The 17,775-nt window shown below is 40.8% G+C and overlaps 2 protein-coding genes across 2 annotated transcripts; both read left to right on the forward strand.

Annotated features, from left to right (window-relative positions):
* The first annotated feature begins 1,837 nt into the window (after positions 1-1,837).
* LOC141359430 (single-pass membrane and coiled-coil domain-containing protein 3-like) lies at positions 1,838-5,197 on the forward strand. The gene is made up of 3 exons (XM_073861861.1): positions 1,838-1,968; positions 2,740-2,852; positions 4,457-5,197. Exons 2-3 carry the CDS (start codon positions 2,744-2,746, stop codon positions 5,143-5,145), a joined length of 798 nt encoding a protein of 265 aa, XP_073717962.1. The 5' UTR covers positions 1,838-1,968; positions 2,740-2,743; the 3' UTR covers positions 5,146-5,197.
* A 2,910-nt stretch (positions 5,198-8,107) lies between these two features.
* On the forward strand, positions 8,108-10,986 carry LOC141359233 (single-pass membrane and coiled-coil domain-containing protein 3-like). Its single transcript, XM_073861289.1, has 2 exons — positions 8,108-8,263; positions 9,745-10,986. The coding sequence occupies exon 2, from the start codon at positions 9,763-9,765 to the stop codon at positions 10,444-10,446; it is 684 nt and encodes a 227-aa protein (XP_073717390.1). The 5' UTR covers positions 8,108-8,263; positions 9,745-9,762; the 3' UTR covers positions 10,447-10,986.
* Positions 10,987-17,775: the final 6,789 nt, after the last annotated feature.

A 17,775-nucleotide genomic window follows, 5' to 3' on the forward strand; every position in this document is an offset into this window, starting at 1 on the left:
CAAACACTTCCTTTAGCACCCTCATGTGTTGAGTTTTGTATTTATTCATCAATCTAGTCAAACAATAACACTGACAGATTCCCACAAACTGAGCTTTAGTTTGATCTAACAAAATAAAGTCTGCATACGTTTTATCCCAAACCACTGACCCACACAGTTTTATTAAGACATTAAATGTTGAACAGCTGGGTGCAGTTGCCCTCCACCGACTGCGTTGATGAAAGCACAATGGGAAAAGACTTGCTGATGACACAGCTTAATGCTCATCTGCCCGGGGTGTCAGCTGATGACTTCTTACTTCTAAAAACTCCACTACCTATAGTAGTTTTTATATTTTTTTTCAACTTATTATTGACTTATGACATTTATATTTTAATAACTTTTGTATTTTGTATTGCAACCGTCTGCTCTCATCTAAATTTCAGTTGAGACAAGCCACATCTCAAACAAGCCTAAGTATAACATATGATGACATCATAATGGGTGATGATGTCACAATGTCAATGTTGTCATAAAATATGGTGACATCCTAATGGGAATCTATGTCATAATAGATGATGGAGTCATAATAGATTAAATCATAATGGGTGATGATGTCGTAGTTGGTTTATGATGTCACGATGATGATGATGATGATGATGATGATGATGATGATGACATAATGGCGCATAATTGGCCATGATGTCATAGTGCACAGCTTCCCTGTCAAACAAATGTATTTATTGAATAAAGTATCAAAAATCTAAATATTGAGTGGTGATAAACAAAAGACTAACAAGCTACAAGTGCCTTGATTCAGCTAATTAGCTAAAATATGAATACAGATTATTTTTGTCTTTAACATGCATCACTCTGCAATATTATTATGGCCATATAGGCTTAATGGTAAATTTTTAATGGGGCCACGGAAGTGTGGCTCCGGTGGGTGAACAACTGCCTATTGCCCTCACAGTCTGCAGTGCCCCCTTTGTTTATAAAACTGCACTGTAAGACTGTGTAACTGGATTGAACCTTATTATTTATGCATTTAGGAAAGTGCATAATGCATTCATGACCCTCTTGCTGCATTAAACAGTCTATGTTCAGTCTTCAGATGCTGCTTTTGTGCTTTTTGTCTGCAGTATAGTGACAAATTTATCGTGTCACATATCATATAGATATATATCTAACTTTATTCTTAATTAATCGAGGAGTGGGGTGTATTTTCTCACTTGACAACCTGCCCCCACAAAACGTCTGTGCACAATGTATTAACCTTTAAACTTTTGAAATAACCATGTATTACAGCTTCTATTCTGATTTGTTGAAAGTTCATGTTATGAACTGTAGGGGGCAGAAAGCTGCAAAATCTGGTTTGTTTTTATCTAAAGACAAATCATTTTCTGTCTGGATTTCCTGTGAATGCAGCCTCTCGTAATAAGTTAAGATACCTTTTACATGCAAGGAGTTGTTTGCTAAAGTAAGTAAACAACAATTGAACAGTAAACAGTTTTAGCTGTAACTTAATGAGGCATTTAAATGATAGTACATGTAAATGGGAACGTATAATAGTGAATGTTTGTGTGTTGCTCAGTGTCACATTCAGTGTAATCTTGTAGGTAATCACACTACGCAAATAACAAATGTTTCATTTATTTTTTTAAATAAGAATAAACTCGTTGCACTTTAAAGAAACAGCAGTGACACATCCTGTATACCATGAGGATTACAGTACTTTGGCAGATCACTGATTAAGACGAGAACCTCCTCCCTCTCCAAAGTTTGGAGATTTAAGTCTGCTGTTTACACAGTTTGGTGCAGCACAATGAAAGTGAAAATAACACAGTGCTATATAAAGCTGTAACGGTTTTATTCGTGTCCAGTTCAACATTTTAGCTGAATAAATGAAGATCAGCAGCGTGCTAAAAACCTGAATCACAAACAGCACCAAATACACCAGAGATCTTCAGTTCTTCAGAACAAACCCAGGTGAGCAAGAACAATATTTTAAGGTCTTAAGGTTATTTATGTATTGCTTTGTTTTTCCCAGTTAACAAAATGAAGTTCCAAGAATGTTCCTTAAAAGCTCATATTAATGTTAAGCAAATGTTCAAAACCTTCCAAACATTCTATAGCAATGTAATGTTTTAATGTTCTCTCAACGAGATTGATTTATATATTCACACTTATGTATACTAATTTTGTGACGCATATGGTCATCTCTGCATTTATTATTATTTTTTATATTTAAGGGTAGACTGAAAAAAATAGTAAATTCTATTTAAAAAGAAATTTGTAAAAACAAAACAAAAATGTAAGTATTTCTAAATTAATACATTATTGAGTAATTTTTTAAAAAAAATCTCTTAATAAAGTAAGAGTTGAAAATGCTTTGTTTCATTTGAATATTAACAAATGTTAAGGTGGAATAAGAGATTAAAAAACTATTGGGTTAAACTTAATTTTAGTATATAGAAATTAAACCATTAAATTGTTCTGGTTGCACATAATTAAATTCAGTGTACTACACATAAAAAATAGTAAATTATACTGAAATTTATGAATATAATTAATCTGAAATTACTTAACAAATATAAGTACAACCAACTTAAAAATATATCTGGATTTAGATACATTTATTTTGTGCAACCCTTTAACAATTAAGATAATTCAACAAAACTTTTTTTTAGTGTATGCTATTGTTTTCAAACATTTACCTTTATTACCTGAAATTCCTATTTTATTGTCTCTCTTTTAAAGGAGAATGTCTGAAAGAAGAGAAATCAATGTCCGTGAAAGTCAAGAGTCTCAGGAAGGGATGAGAAGCAACTCCCAAACCTTTCCCAACCAAATCGTTGAGGCTTTTCACAATGGTTTGTCCTTCAGTCCAATCACTCTTAAACAATCTAAATTTTGATAAATATAGGTCGGGTAATAAATAAACCTATACCGGGTTATTGTTAACCCAGTGCTTCTCAATTATTTTCTGTCACGCCCCCCCTAGGAAGAAGTAAACATTTCGCGCCCCCCAACTCTCCGCCGCGACTGTAAATAGTATAATTTGTCTATAAAATTACACATCTGCAAAACATTGTATCCTTATTAACATTAAAGAAAACACACAAAAAAATAAATATCAATTAACTTACAACAAAGAATAATTTATTAACATTGTTTTTTAGTCTGTAACAGAAAAGACTTAAAATACATCAATTTGCCTGAAATAAAAAAAATCAATCCTTATTTAAAGTTTAATATTTTTTGACCATTTGATACTGAAAAATTAAATAAAATATAATCAATAAATAATAATAAAAAACTCAAGTGGCTTATCAGCATGATTGGGGTGTAATTCTTTAAGTGACGGTGCAAAAAATCACTTTCTGAAAAAGTATTTTCCCCGGGGTCTCGCCCCCCCCCCCCCCCTGGTGTCGCTTCGAGCCCCCCTGGGGGTCCTGCCCCACTATTTGAGAAGCACTGTGTTAACCTAACCTTGAGCTGAAACAACCCATCATGCATTACATGCAGGTTTCTTTATTTATCACTTGTTCTGTCCGATATTTCAGTCGTACAAAATTTTGTGATATAGTCACGTAACATTTTGAGTATTTTTTCATGATATTTTCACGAATTTTTTTGTGATCCTATCACGAATTTCTGTGTGCAATTGTCACGTATTGGTTTCTCAATTGTTTTGTCCTATTTTCTTACCCTTGGTATTTCGGTTTAGGGTTAGATTTACATAAAATGGCATCCACCCAAACCCAACTCTAACCCTAACGCCAGGTGACAATCAATGGTTTAAAAATCAGAAAATATAAAAAATAATTCCGAATTTTTTTATAAACCAATACTTAAAGTGACATCCTAACGCAAATACCAAATCTAACCCTAAACCGAAGCAGCAATAGTTTGAAAATAGGAAAAAGCAGTTGAGTAACCAATACATGACAATTATACGTAAACAGAAATTCGTGATATCACGAAAAAACGTGGAAATTCATGAAAAATATAATGAAAAAAAGAATCAAAAAGTTACGTGACTATATTACACAATTTCGTGGACTGGGTAGGATATTTACAGTACCCAGTTTTGGGTAAAAAACAACTTAAAGCAACACTATGTACTTTCCATGTAAAAATGACTTACAGCTCCCCCATGTGGTTGAAAAGCGCAACAGTGCATGATATCAGCCTAATATCAGACACTCTTCTGCAAGCAGGGGGAGGGTCGGGGCTGTGTTTCCTACCCTCCACTTTCAGAGTGTGCTTGTAGCAGCTAGGAGGCTGCTCAGGTTGCAGCAACAGTACGATTTGTCCAGTTAAAAGTTGTTCTATCACTGAAATAATATTAGAGACATAATTTAAAGGTAAAAAACTACATAGTGTTGCTTTAATTCCCAAGAACACAAGAACTAACAAAAATGTACCATGTTAATTGTTTGCTTAATAAATGTACTTTACTCCTCATCAACAGGAAGCACCAGAATGCGCTCTTGGTTCTGTGGCAAAGAAGATGAAACTAAGAAAGAAGAACTGATAAGATCTACACAATCCCTTCACCACTACATACACAAATACTTCAACATCACTAACAGACTGTCAGAGATCCTCAATATTCAGATGAATCAAAACATCTTACCTGCAGTCTCAGCGAATAAAAGTGAAAGTATCGAGCAGAACTGTGTCAGGGTTAGACGGGTTATGAGCCAAATCCTTGGCCTATGTGAAAGGGAGGACAAACTTGTTCAGAAGAGCATTGAACCTGCACTTTATGAAAAGATCGCCTTCTCTGTTGGGTCACTGGAAGAAAAGGCTGCAGTGATAAAAGACGTGCATGATAAAAACATGGGTGTCTTGGGGAATGTCTTCTGTCCTGTAGTCACTGTTCAGCTTGCCAGAAGTAATCTGAAGGATGTAATGCCTCCAGTGGAACTGCTTAAATCTCAGCCTGTTTCATCATTCGTCCTGCTGGGAGATCTCGAGCAGAGCAGTAAACTAATCACTAAGCTTCTGTGTGGATCGCAAAACCATCAAACGAGCCTTGATGAAACCATACAGTTAATGCAAGATCTCCTTTCTATTCTGAGGCCGCCCTGTGACTCCTACAATGATATTCTTTGTGAAGTGGAAGCCTATGTGAAGATCATATCCAAGAAGATGTAGGAGAGAATTAAAAAAGTTAAAGAGTAAATAAAAGAGTTAAACATAGCAAATTTACTTTTAATATGTGCTGCACTGCTTTTCACTTAATATTACATCACACTTACAAATCTGCAAAAGAAAATCAAACTTCTTGCGTAAGTAAATGTGTGTGACGTCTTTTTATCTGGAGTAATGTGCTGTCAAATGAAAAAATGGTTCCAGTACCCTTTAAAACGGTCCTAATGGACCAGATATATACAGGGTTTCCCGCAGAACATTTCAGTTCAGGCGGCCCGCCTAAACTTGGAAACCCTACCGCCTTAACTAGGTCGGACAAAAAAAATTGTAAGCACATAATTGATGGCCCCCATTGACTTATATTTCAAAATAATAGCAGTGTTCTAATAAAAGCGAATAAAGTGCAAACATTTTAAAAATAATAATAATAATAATAATAATACATTTTATTTGTATTGCGCCTTTCTTACACTCAAGGTGCTACAACAACAATTAAAGAAACAACACTACCCCATAATTACAACACACTAAATAATGGCAATAACAGCTATTAGATTATAAAATAGATTCATTAGTAATATGTGTTTAAGTAATTTCTTAAAACAAGTAAAAGATACAGCATTCCTAATAGAAAAAGGCAAAGAATTCCACAGCTTAAGCACAACACAAGAGAACAACCTCCCACCAATAGTTTTGAGTTTGTAGCGAGGCCAGTGTAGTTGAGAAAGCACAGGGGTAATATGGCAGCATGATGGTGTATAGGTCAAAACACGAGCAGCTGAATTTTGCACATATTGCAGTCTCTTAATAAAATTTGCAGGTAACCCTGCAAATAGAGAGTTGCTATATAAAGCCTAGATGTTATAAAGGCATGAATGAGCCTTTCGGCATCAGGCATGGCAATAAATGGTCTTATACGTGCAATTTTCCGAAGATGATAAAAAGCTACTTTAGTGACAAATTACAGACATGTGTCAAATTACAGACATGTGCAGAAGGAAGAATCAGGCACCCATCCAGACTGGATTTAGATCCAGTAAATCTAAAGTTATTAAATTTATTTACAGTAGTTGAACTGCCAATCAAGAGAATTTCAGTTTTTGAACCGTTTAATTGTAGAAAGTTCTGTTTCATCTAGGCCTGTATTTCCAATAAGAAAGCTGATAAAATTGTAAATGCTGATGTATTTACAATGAAATATCCCAGACTGTATTTCAGAATAATCTGCTCAAGAGGCAACATATAGATACTGAAGAGAGTAGGACCCAACACCGACCCCTGGGGTACACCTTGCAGTAAATTAACAGTCTGAGATTTATTTGTTCCAGAATAGACAAACTGGAAGCGTTCTGAAAGCTATACCAAAAAAGACCTATCCACTTCTAAAAAAGAGAGTTTATTTCCATATTTCAAATGTATTAAAAACATTACACATTCAGTTACAAATCAAAGCATAAACACAATTTAGTATGTCTTGTTCTTTTAAAGGGAAGCAAATAAAATGAATATTAAGCTGTAAAAAAATAAAATAAAATTAGCAGTGTCAACACTTAAAACCGAATATTTTTAAAGATTTAACTTCACTTTAAACTATTGAATTGTAACTATTTAGTTGCATTACCATTGTTGTTGATATCTGCTGCACATCTGTGTCAAATCAAGTCAACCAACTTCTGTCACCCAGAAACAGGTATTTCAACCCAGGATCCACAGTTCCTGACAATTTTTAGGTTATGCGTCAAAAATGTCACCCCACAAGATTTTGCCCTCTTGTTGTGTTTTTGGGGTTGTTGTCTTATTAAAACACCCATTTTAGGGGCATTTCCTCTTTGGCAAAGGGCAACATAATCTCTTCAGGTATTCTGATGTATTCAAACTGATACATTTTATCTTGTGTGCAATAAATAGGCCCAACCCATACCATGATTTTTGCACCACCATGTTCAACTGTCTTTACGGTGTACTGTGGCTCAGGACACAAAATGTCACGTCATTTTTCTTTGGGTCAGTTGATGTGTTGATGTGATTCTGCTCATGACTTTATTTAAACAATGGTGCTTAACGGGGACTTCTTGCAAACAGCTTAGCTTCAATCAGATGTCTTCTGACTGTCATAGTACTTACAGATCATTTTAGATCATCTTTGAGGTGATGAAAGGCTGAATCTTTGCGTTCCTGACTATTTTTCAATCTGTATTAACCGTAGTTGCTTGTTTATTTCCATGTGCTTTAAGTTTTTGTTTTGCCATTTTAAAGCATTTGAGATCATTTAAAGCTGAGCATCATAAACTTTGTTGCATTTCTTTACGTTTTCCCCTCTCAAATCAACTTTTTAATCAATTTGCGTTGTTCCTCTGAGTAATGATTGAATGGTCCATTTTAATTAGAAATTCAGCCGCAGATATATTTTATAACAATGGGAGAAATATTTACTTCCACTCTTTCCTAACAAAGGACAAAAAGAGAGAATGAACTCATTTTCCAATTAAACATCACACTGCTATTATTTTGATCATGCCACTTTCAATAAAACAGTATATAACTCAGAACAAGTGGTGTGGATATCATTTCAGATGGGTCTGTTGTTTTTCTATTACACTACTACATCTGTAAGTAAATCATTTCCAATGCAGAAATATTACTACTACAAATAACAGTGGTTTAGCAGAACATAACTGTATTAACCTATAAACTGGTTAACTCATTTTTTCGTATTCTGCGATAGTGCGATAGTTCATGTTATCGACTGTAAGGTGCAGGAATGTGCTAAATCAAGTTAAATTTAATCCAAACACCCAAATCACAGACAGTCTTAATTTCCTGTCTTTTACAAATTACATACAGGAAGTTCTTCACTGAAGTAGGAAAACAATTCAGCAGTAAACAATCTTTAAACAAACCCAGCCAGGACATGAGCCCCCTCCCTGTCCCAGGGGATTTTTTGTGTGCAGTTAGGATTGTCGCCGTAAAAGTGAAAGTAACACAGTGCAGTATAAAATGCAATGGTTTCATTCCTGTCCAGTCCAACATTTAAGTTGAATGAATAAACATTAGAAGTGTGTTAGAGACTGAGATCTGAATCACCAACAGCACAATCTTCAGTTCTTTAGAATAAACCCAGGTGAGCAAGAACAATAACTTAACTTTTATTTCATAACATTTTGAGTTCAATTGGAAATAGTAATGGGAAATATTGTGTAAATATCAATCCATCCAATTTATCTGTTGTACTGTACATTTTCAAAAACTCTCGGTTTATACTTAATGCTAGTGCAGTGTCTAAATGTAAGACAAAATCTTGTGAAGATGAAGCTGATTTTCCAACCACATGAGTTGTTAAAAAGAAACTCAGTTTGGCTAGTGCATATTATAAACAAAATTATCTTTAAATAAATCCTAACATGATTAACAAAAGATATTTTTATCATAATTGCTTAGCACTTTATATTTAATATGTTTTAATTGTCTAAAACAGGTTACTGCAGTACATTTAATAGTTTAATGATTGTGTAAGTGTTTAATGTTGTACATTAACATTGTTTCACAGATTTTTAGCTGTAAATCTTGTTTAAAACAATATTTTATTTTCCAAGATCAGTGAATTGTTTAAACAGTTGTTGTGAATTTACTCTAATGCAGCATGATGCATTCACCACTGAACACACAAACCTCAACTGTGACAAATAAATAGTTGAGAAAACAAAAAATAAGGCTTAAAAAACGAGTTCCCTTAATGAAAAGGTTTTGATTAGTGAACCTAAACTTGTTTATTTTTTTTTCTTTTGCTACTCAAGTTGACAAGTTCATATATACTATATTAATTTATGTCACTTTTGTCATTTAACAAATTTGACTGCAAAACCCTCTAAGTGCATGCAAAAAAATCTACTTCTTTTGACCAGACATGTTGATAGATCACGTGACATACGTCTTCATAACAACAAGTTATTATGATGTAAAACAAGCGCAATTTAACCACAAGGGACAGCTGTTTTATATATGTATTTGCGTTTGAATAGAGGCACTTTACTGCTTTCGGGCATTTTTGAATAAAACTACGTCCCTCCGTCTTCTTTTTGTTGAATAACTCCTCGTCTGGTAGGTCATCCAGGTAATTTTTTGTATACTATAAATTGTTTTTCGAATACTATGAATTCGGACAAACTACTTGCCTCTCCTACTATATAATATGAAAGTATGCGGACACAGCCAGTCACTTTGTAGACTGATGTGGATGTAGTACGTCCGAATTCATTCATACTATCCATATTCATACTGTTTTAACAATCGATGAGGAGGTACTTCATCTAATTCAGTATGTACTGCAATTTCAGATGAAGGTTTTGTCTGCTCTCCAAGAAAGTGTACAGACTCTCTCCCTTGCTATATACAATTACCCAGATTACAAATGGCTTTCTCCATCTACAGCACATGCTTTAAATACTTGTTATTCCTGTCATTCAGCATCAAATTTGGCAAGAGTATCTGAAAATAAGAATTATAATGCCTCAACAAAAATTGATTTTGCTTCAGCTTTTTGTTTTTAAACAGAATCACCTATTACACTGTAATCCTTAATTCATTATCTCTCTTTTATTCAAGACTTGGACACAAAGCACAATGAATTTCGCTGATATCTTCTACCCTGAAAATCCTAAAATGAGGGAGACGCTTATCCGCAAAAGTCAAGAGATCGTAGAACTGATGAAGAACAACTTCAGAGCCACCAACCAACTCATTGATGTTCTAAAGGAACACTTGGGATTGCGCTTCAATCCAATCACCCTGAACGAGAGCGCTACTGTTAAGGCCAACTGTGATGTATTAATTCAACGCATCCGTGAGATCCAGACTCGGCTGGAGAAGATTGACAAGGAGCTGGTGGAGAAGCTGGAACCTGACTTATATGAGAAACTGAAGACAAGAGATCTGTCTATTCCTGAACGTGCAAAAGTTTCAGAAGTTCTTCGTGGAATTCAATGTGGTTTTGCAGGCTTGGTAGCCCCTTTTGTGGTCGGTTGGTTATTTCAAAACGTGGCGATTCTGGGACGCATAACAGGCACATGTTGGGTCATTGCAACAGGGTTATTAGGCGGTGTTGTCTTTGGGGTGCTATTAATGGGGATCGAAATGATTTTTCAGGGCATCCTAGGAAGTATTGAGCGTGATCGGCTTAAGCAAGCTCTTAAAGAGTATGAAGATGCTTTAGAGGATTTTAGGCCAGCTTCTGAAAAATATCAAGATAGCATAACCGAAGTCAAGTTGACTATTAAACGTATGGCTAATATGAACGAATTGTCTTAAACATCAACAACAATGGCTTTTCGTGTATGATTTAATTTTTTGTTGTTGTTTATATTGTCAGAAGTGTTTGCTTGAATAATAAGCAAGCAAGTCATAACAGCTGACTATTCAAAAATATCTGAATTTAAATTGAAATAAACATTAGAGTAAATATGCAAAATGTAGACAAACGCTTATACATTTGTGGAGTTGAATACTTAAATAAAAGCACAAATGTCATTTGAACTAAACATCCATCTGTCTTTCTTAATTCAAAGAAATAAATTGTTTAACATTTACTAATCGCTCCTGAATCTACATTTAAAGGGATATTTTACTTAAAAAATGTTAATTTTGTTATTTACTTGTTCTCAAGTCATTTAACCCTCCTATTATGTTTGGGGTCAAACTGACCCCAAAGCTACTTTGACATCTTTGAAAAATATGATAATTGTATTTTTAAACCTTTAAACCTACTTTTTGACTTGAAGTTACTTTTAGTCACTCTGGATAAAAGTGTCTGCCAAGTGTATAAATACAGTATAGTCCTGTGAAACTGATCTAATGAGTGTTTTACTATTAACACGTGGAAAACTGGTAAAACTGTTGTCAAATAAACCAAATCTTATATATTATTTTCATTAGCCTACTACATTTATTTTCTTACTAAAATATCAGAGATGGGGGACTCGAGTCAAGTCATATGTCATCAAGTCATCAAACTTAAGTCGCAAATTTGAGACTTGAGACTCGCTTGACAAATATTAAAAAAAAAAACTCGATTTAACTTTGACTTGACATTCATGATTTGAGACTTGACTTGGACTTGAGTTAAATGACTCAAAACAACTTTTTTTTTTTATAAATATTGGTTTTTCAACGCACCACAAGTGCGCAACCTAACCACGTGACCAGGATCCTCATTTATAAGGCATGCGTACGCACAACTTTTCATGCAAAGGTTGTGATCTATAAAGAAAAACTTGACGGCGTACGCACATTTTGGAGACAATTAATGGGAATTGGTGACACAGATGGAGAGAAAGTAAACTGAAATTAGATTGAAGAAAGTAAATATGGCAAGAATGATTTTAAGTATTGATAACACACACACACATTTAATTTTACTATCATATGTTAGATCCATGTTATCATGATTATGAAATCCAGCAGTGTTATTTGCACTTGTATTGAGTGATAATTGTTTCATATACATCTTGTAAAATTCAATCTTAAATCAAAAATAATTTTAAATATTTAATCAGCGCTGTCTCAAGGTCACGTTGTCCACTACAGGAGCGCGATATAAACCGACAGATGGAGAGCATCAAATATCCATTAAATAACTGCATAACGCAGTGTAAATAACCAAAAATTGTCCTTAATTAATGTGCATTTTTATCATCAAGTGTCAAATTGTAGAAATACAGCCATTAAGCTCCCGGACAATCGTTTCTCTCTATAATATTGTTAGTCCTAAATATTATGTGAAAACCTGCATGAAGAAATATGCGTTCGCCTATTACATTAAAATAAATATTTACTCTCTCTTGTACAAGTTAATGCAAGTCTGTTAAGTAAAAGAAAATTACTATTTATGTTTATAAATTTAAATAATTCATTTTTATATGTCTGCTTTTGTATAGCAGAGGAGAATGCTCGTGCTGCTGGAGAACAATCTGCATATATCAGACGCATGCACAAAAGGAGCAGGAAACACATATTTATTTTATTTTAGTGATTCATGCAGGGATTTTGGCAAGGTGTTAGAGCATATAATTGCTGTAAAAATATATGGGCTCTATCTTACACCCGGCACAATGCGCGACGTAAGTGTCTTTTGCTAGTTTCCACCCTGCGCAACTATCATTTTCACATTGTTTAAATAGCAAATGCATTTGCGCCCCCTTTTTGCGCCCATGGGCGTTCTGGTCTGAAAACGTCTCGGTTACGTATGTAACCCTCGTTCCCTGAAGGAAGGGAACGGAGACGTCACGTCGTGACCGACGAATTGGGAACCGCTTCGCGGGTGACCTATCTACTTCGAGAACTATCAAAAAATGCCAATGAACTTGGCATGCAGGTATTTGCATAATGCCGGCGCCGCCCCGCCAGGTGCGTATATAAGGCGCAGGTGCATAATACCAAATCAGCTATATTATTGCTGAGAAGCCGAGCAACAGTGCCCGGCCTGAACAGCAATGGAACAGCAAACTGTGGCGACGGGACGTGACGTCTCCGTTCCCTTCCTTCAGAGACGTTCCCTTTCAGTCGGTCACTACGACGTCACGTCGTGACCGACGAATTGGGAATCCCTACCAAAACGCCACTGCAGCTGAACCCTTCCAGTGCCTGCAAAAGCCCTCCGCCCTCCACATAAAGGGGCGGAACCTAAGGCAAAATGCAGAAGGCCGGTCACTACCTGTTCCTTAACCCACGATAGTGAAGCAGCGAACTGGGAGAAGCGTCTAAACTGAGCGGAGCTAGAACACTGCGGAAGCCATCCCCTAAGAAAGTTAAATGGATGACATAAAAATATATGAAACAACCGACAGGTTGCTCAAAATAAAGTCTCTGAACAATACATGGTATGTTGAGAGATGCAGAGCAGGCTCTGCTAAGGAAAAACGTGGAGGATTAGAACCCCACGGACTTTACACACAAATGAACCCCACGTAGGGGACAAATGTGGACGCCTAGCCTACACAGGTTTACAAAGAATACATCAGTGATAGGTTGACAGCGGATGCTCCGCAACACCAGCTATCAGGGCGGTGGAGGAGAGGCAAAAACAGTTTTTAGACGTTTTTGCCCCGATTGCCTTCCATAATGGTGCAAATGTGCAGCACCAAAATAGAGGCTCCAAGCCGACACACGAGCCGACCCTCGGCATTCTTAACTAGTTAGTAGAAAGAACCCGAGTGGAAACCGGTTCGACACAAACACTATAGAATCTTGTGAACGTATTAGGTGTCGCCCAGCCTGCAGCTCTACAAATATCTGTTAGCGAGGAACCGCGAGCCAGTGCCCAAGATGATGCCACACTGCGTGTAGAGTGGGAACGTAAATTAAATGGACAAGGCACATTCTGCTTTTGATATGCAAGGGCTATAGTATCCACAATCCAATGGGACATCCTCTGCTTGGTGACAGCTTTTCCTTTCTGCTGACCACCGTAACAAACAAAGAGCTGATCTGAGGTCCTAAAACTTTGCGTCCTGTCTAAATACACACGTAGTGCACGAACAGGACATAACAAAGCCATGGCTGGTTCTGCCTCCTCCAAAGGCAGTGCTTGGAGATTCACCACTTGATCTCTAAAAGGAGTGGTGGGAACTTTGGGCACAAAGCCGGGCCGGGGTCTCAGTGTTACGCTGGATGCAGCCGGCCCGAACTGAAGGCACGATTCATCGACCGAAAATGCATGAATATCCCCTATCCTCTTAACAGAAGCCAAAGCAAGGAGAGTTAAAGTTTTCATTGTAAGAAATTTAACACTCACACTATGCAGAGGCTCGAATGGGGCTTCCTGGAGTGATTTCAGCACCAAGGACAGGTCCCAAGGAGGAATAGAGGGGGGACGCGAAGGATTCAGTCTTCGAGCGCCTCTGAGAAATCTAATGACTAGGTCGTGCTGACCCACTGTTCTACCGTTTACGGGTGAATGGTGAGCTGATATCGCAGCGATATCGACTTTAATAGTGGATGGTGACAGCCTATTCTCCAAACGACGCTGGAGATATAAAAGCACAACACTAATCGGCATTCTCGGGGGTTTTCACTTCGGGAAGAACACCAGTCGACAAACAGGTTCCATTTAAGCGCGTAAGCCTGTCTCGTAGACGGCGCTCGCGCAGCAGCAATAGTGTTAGATACCTCTTGCGGTAAATCACTCATATCCTCCGTGCCCCGTCCAGAGACCACACATGGAGGTTCCACAGGTCGGGGCGCGGGTGCCATAATGTGCCCTCTTGTTGAGAAAGAAGGTCCTTCCTCAGGGGAATCTTCCACGGAGGGGCTGTCGCGAGGAGAGAGAGTTCTGGAAACCAACTCCTGGTTGTCCAATACGGTGCCACCAACAGCACGCTCTCCTCGTCCTCCCGGATTTTGCATAAGGTTTGCGCAATGAGGCTCACCGGAGGGAACGCGTATTTGCGCATGTTTCGCGGCCAGCTGTGTGCCAATGCATCCACGCCGAGCGAGTCGTCGGCTAGTGAATAGAACAGGCGACAATGGGTCGTCTCTGGGGAAGCAAACAGATCTATCTGCGCTTTGCCGAAACGTCTCCAAATTTGCTGAACCGCAATGGGGTGGAGTCGCCATTCGCCGGGACGCGCAGCCCGAGAGAGCACATCCGCCTCTACATTGAGCGTGGCCGGGATGTAAATGGCACGAAGAGACCTCAAATTCTTCTGACTCCAAGTGAGGAGGTGACAGGCGAGATGCGACAGGTGACGCGAGCGTAAACCGCCTTGACGATTGATGTACGCCACGGTCGCAGTGTTGTCTGTACGAACTAATACATCTTTGCCCCGTAACTCGTTGCTGAAACGGACGAGCGCAAGATATACAGCCCACATTTCCCGGCAGTTTATGTGCCAATGCAGCTGGGGTGTCGTCCAGACCCCCGAAGCCGCAAGCCCATCGTACGTGCCCCCCCACCCCGTGTCTGACGCATCTGTGCATACTATCGCATGCCTGGAGACCTGTCTCAGAGGCACACCGGCTTGGAGAAACGCACGGTCTGACCACGGAGTGAAAGTGCGACGACACGCAGGTGTAATGATAACACGGTGAATGCCGCGCAGCCACGCTCTCCTCGGGACTCGATCGTGAAGCCAATGCTGAAGCGGTCGCATATGAAGCAGTCCGAGCGGAGTTACAGCTGCGGCTGCTGCCATATGCCCCAAAAGCTTCTGAAATTGTTTCAGCGGGACCGCGCTCTTGCTCTTGAATGTATTCAGGCAAGTCAGAATCGACTGTACACGCGCTTCTGTTAGACGAGCTGTCAAATCGATCGAGTCCAGTTCCATACCGAGAAAAGAGATTCTCTGCACGGGGCAAAGCTTGCTCTTTTCCCAGTTGACCCGAAGACCCAAACGAGCGAGGTGTTTTAAAGTTAAATCTCTGTGATCGCACAGCGTCTGACGTGTTTGAGCTATTATTAGCCAATCGTCCAGATACGCGAGAATGCGCACACCTCTCTCTCTCAGGGGTTTTAAAGCCCCCTCCACTACTTTGGTGAATACACGGGGCGACAGAGAGAGCCCGAATGGGAGGACTTTGTACTGGTATGCTCGCCCCTCGAACGCAAAGCGGAGAAACGGCCTGTGTCGGGGGAGAATCGATACATGAAAGTACGCGTCCTTCAGGTCGATAGATGCGAACCAATCGTTTGGACGAATGCATGGAAATATGCGTTTGGGCGTCAGCATTTTGAACGGCATTCTGTGAAGTGCACGGTTCAGCGAACGAAGGTCCAGGATCGGTCGCAAGCCGCCGCTCTTCTTGGGTACAATAAAGTAAGGGCTGTAAAACCCCGACCTCATCTCGGCTGGAGGGACCGGCTGGATCGCGTCTTTCGCCAATAAGACAGCGATCTCCGCACGGAGGACGTGCGCATCGGCGGCTCTCACCGCAGTGAAACGAAAGCCGGAGAATTTGGGGGAACGCCGGGATAATTGGATCGCATAGCCGAGACGAATTGTGCGTAAAAGCCAATGCCACGGGCTGGGCAGCTGTTCCCACGCCCCCAGATACCGTGCGAGGGGGACTAAAGGCACGATCGGTGTACCTGCGGCGGGCGCAACGGAGGTGATCGCCGGTGTGTGCGTAACGGCCGCACCGACAGCAGTGTTGTGCGTGATAACACTCACCTGAGTCCGTTGCTGGGTGGTTGAGTAAGGGAGGCTCTGCTGAAGACACCTCACACCACTCGATGCACCCTCTGGCGAAGCAGGAGGGAGACGATGGGTTATGAGCCCGTAGCTGTCTCCTACCGGCTGAGAGCGCGGTGGGGTTATGAGCCCGTGCGTCGCTCTCGTTCTCCTCTGATGAGTCGGAGAACGAGGGGGGGTTATGAGCCCGCTCGTGTCTCCGGTGCTCATCTGAAGACCTAGGGATGGAAGTGGAATTCGCTCTTTTTGTGGATTTGTGGGTGCCGACTGAAAAGTCGGCGGAACAGAAAAATGAAACAAAAGATTCCCCAACCGGCCCTCCTCCGGTGGGGGGAGTGGTGCTTTCACCATCTCCCGAAGAGCGATCCCTTCCATCTCTAGGTCGCCCGTCTCAGGGCCGCTTAGATCTTCTTTTACCACCCTTTGAAGCGGGCTGAGCGGGCGGGGCGGGCTGCGGACGACCGGTTCCTCGCTTCTTAGAAGAGCCCCGGGGAGGAACGGAGGCGGCCGCCGCAGGACGCCCTCGGCGAGGAGCAGGCTGAGGCGCCGACGTGGATGGGGCAGGCGCAGGACGCTTCCGACGTGGCATGATCTGAGCGATGGCCTCAGTCTGCTTCTTGGCCGCGGAGAATTGCTGCGCAAACTCCTCGACCGTCTCGCCGAACAGGCCGGTCTGGGAAACCGGAGCATTCAGGAGCCGGGTTTTATCAGCGTCCTTCATGTCCGCCAGACACAGCCAGAGATGGCGTTCCTGGACTACCAGGGTAGACATCGCACGCCCGACGGCGCGTGCGGTGACCTTGGTCGCACGAAGCGCCAGATCTGTAGCCGCACGTAGTTCCGAGAACTCCGCCGAGTCGTGACCTCCCGCGTGCAGATCCCTCAGAGCCTTAGCCTGATGAACCTGCAGCAATGCCATGGCATGCAGGGCAGAGGCTGCCTCCCCACAAGCCTTGTAAGCAGCACCGGACAGCGCCGAAGACTGCTTACAGGCCCGTGAGGGAAGAGTAGGCTGGTCCCGCCAGGAGGAAGCGACACCGGCCGGACACAACTGCATCGCGACCGGGCGCTCCACTGACGGGATACCAGTGTACCCCTTGGCATCTCCACCCTCGACAGAGGTGAGAGGTGAAGGCTGATACGGCCGGTTCCGGGCGGAAAACGGGGTTTTCCACGACCGCGTCAGCTCTTCATGCACCTCGGGGAAGAAAGGCACCGGGGGCGAGGACTGAGAAGCCCTGGCACCCCCGAAGAACCAATCATCGAGGCGGGACGGTTCAGGTGGGGGAGGTTTAGTCCACTCCAAGCCGACCGCCTCCGCCGCCCGAGCGAGCATGGCTGCCATCTCAGGGTCGAACGCAGAACCCGCAACCTGGCCCGAAGGCGGGAGCGGATCCGGATCGACGTCCGAGGCTGACAACCCCCCCTCCGACGTTACGGTGGACATCGCGTC

The sequence above is a fragment of the Misgurnus anguillicaudatus genome, chromosome 23, assembly GCF_027580225.2.
Source record: "Misgurnus anguillicaudatus chromosome 23, ASM2758022v2, whole genome shotgun sequence".
NCBI classification, from domain to species: domain Eukaryota; kingdom Metazoa; phylum Chordata; class Actinopteri; order Cypriniformes; family Cobitidae; genus Misgurnus; species Misgurnus anguillicaudatus.

Excerpts from the sequence above, each read along its gene's own strand:
- LOC141359233 (XM_073861289.1), top strand. The coding sequence starts at position 9,763 with ATGAATTTCGCTGATATCTTCTACCCTGAAAATCCTAAAATGAGGGAG.
- LOC141359430 (XM_073861861.1), top strand. The coding sequence starts at position 2,744 with ATGTCTGAAAGAAGAGAAATCAATGTCCGTGAAAGTCAAGAGTCTCAG. Across the intron at positions 2,853-4,456 it reads CGTTGAGGCTTTTCACAATG|GAAGCACCAGAATGCGCTCT; the intron begins GTTTGTCCTTCA and ends CCTCATCAACAG.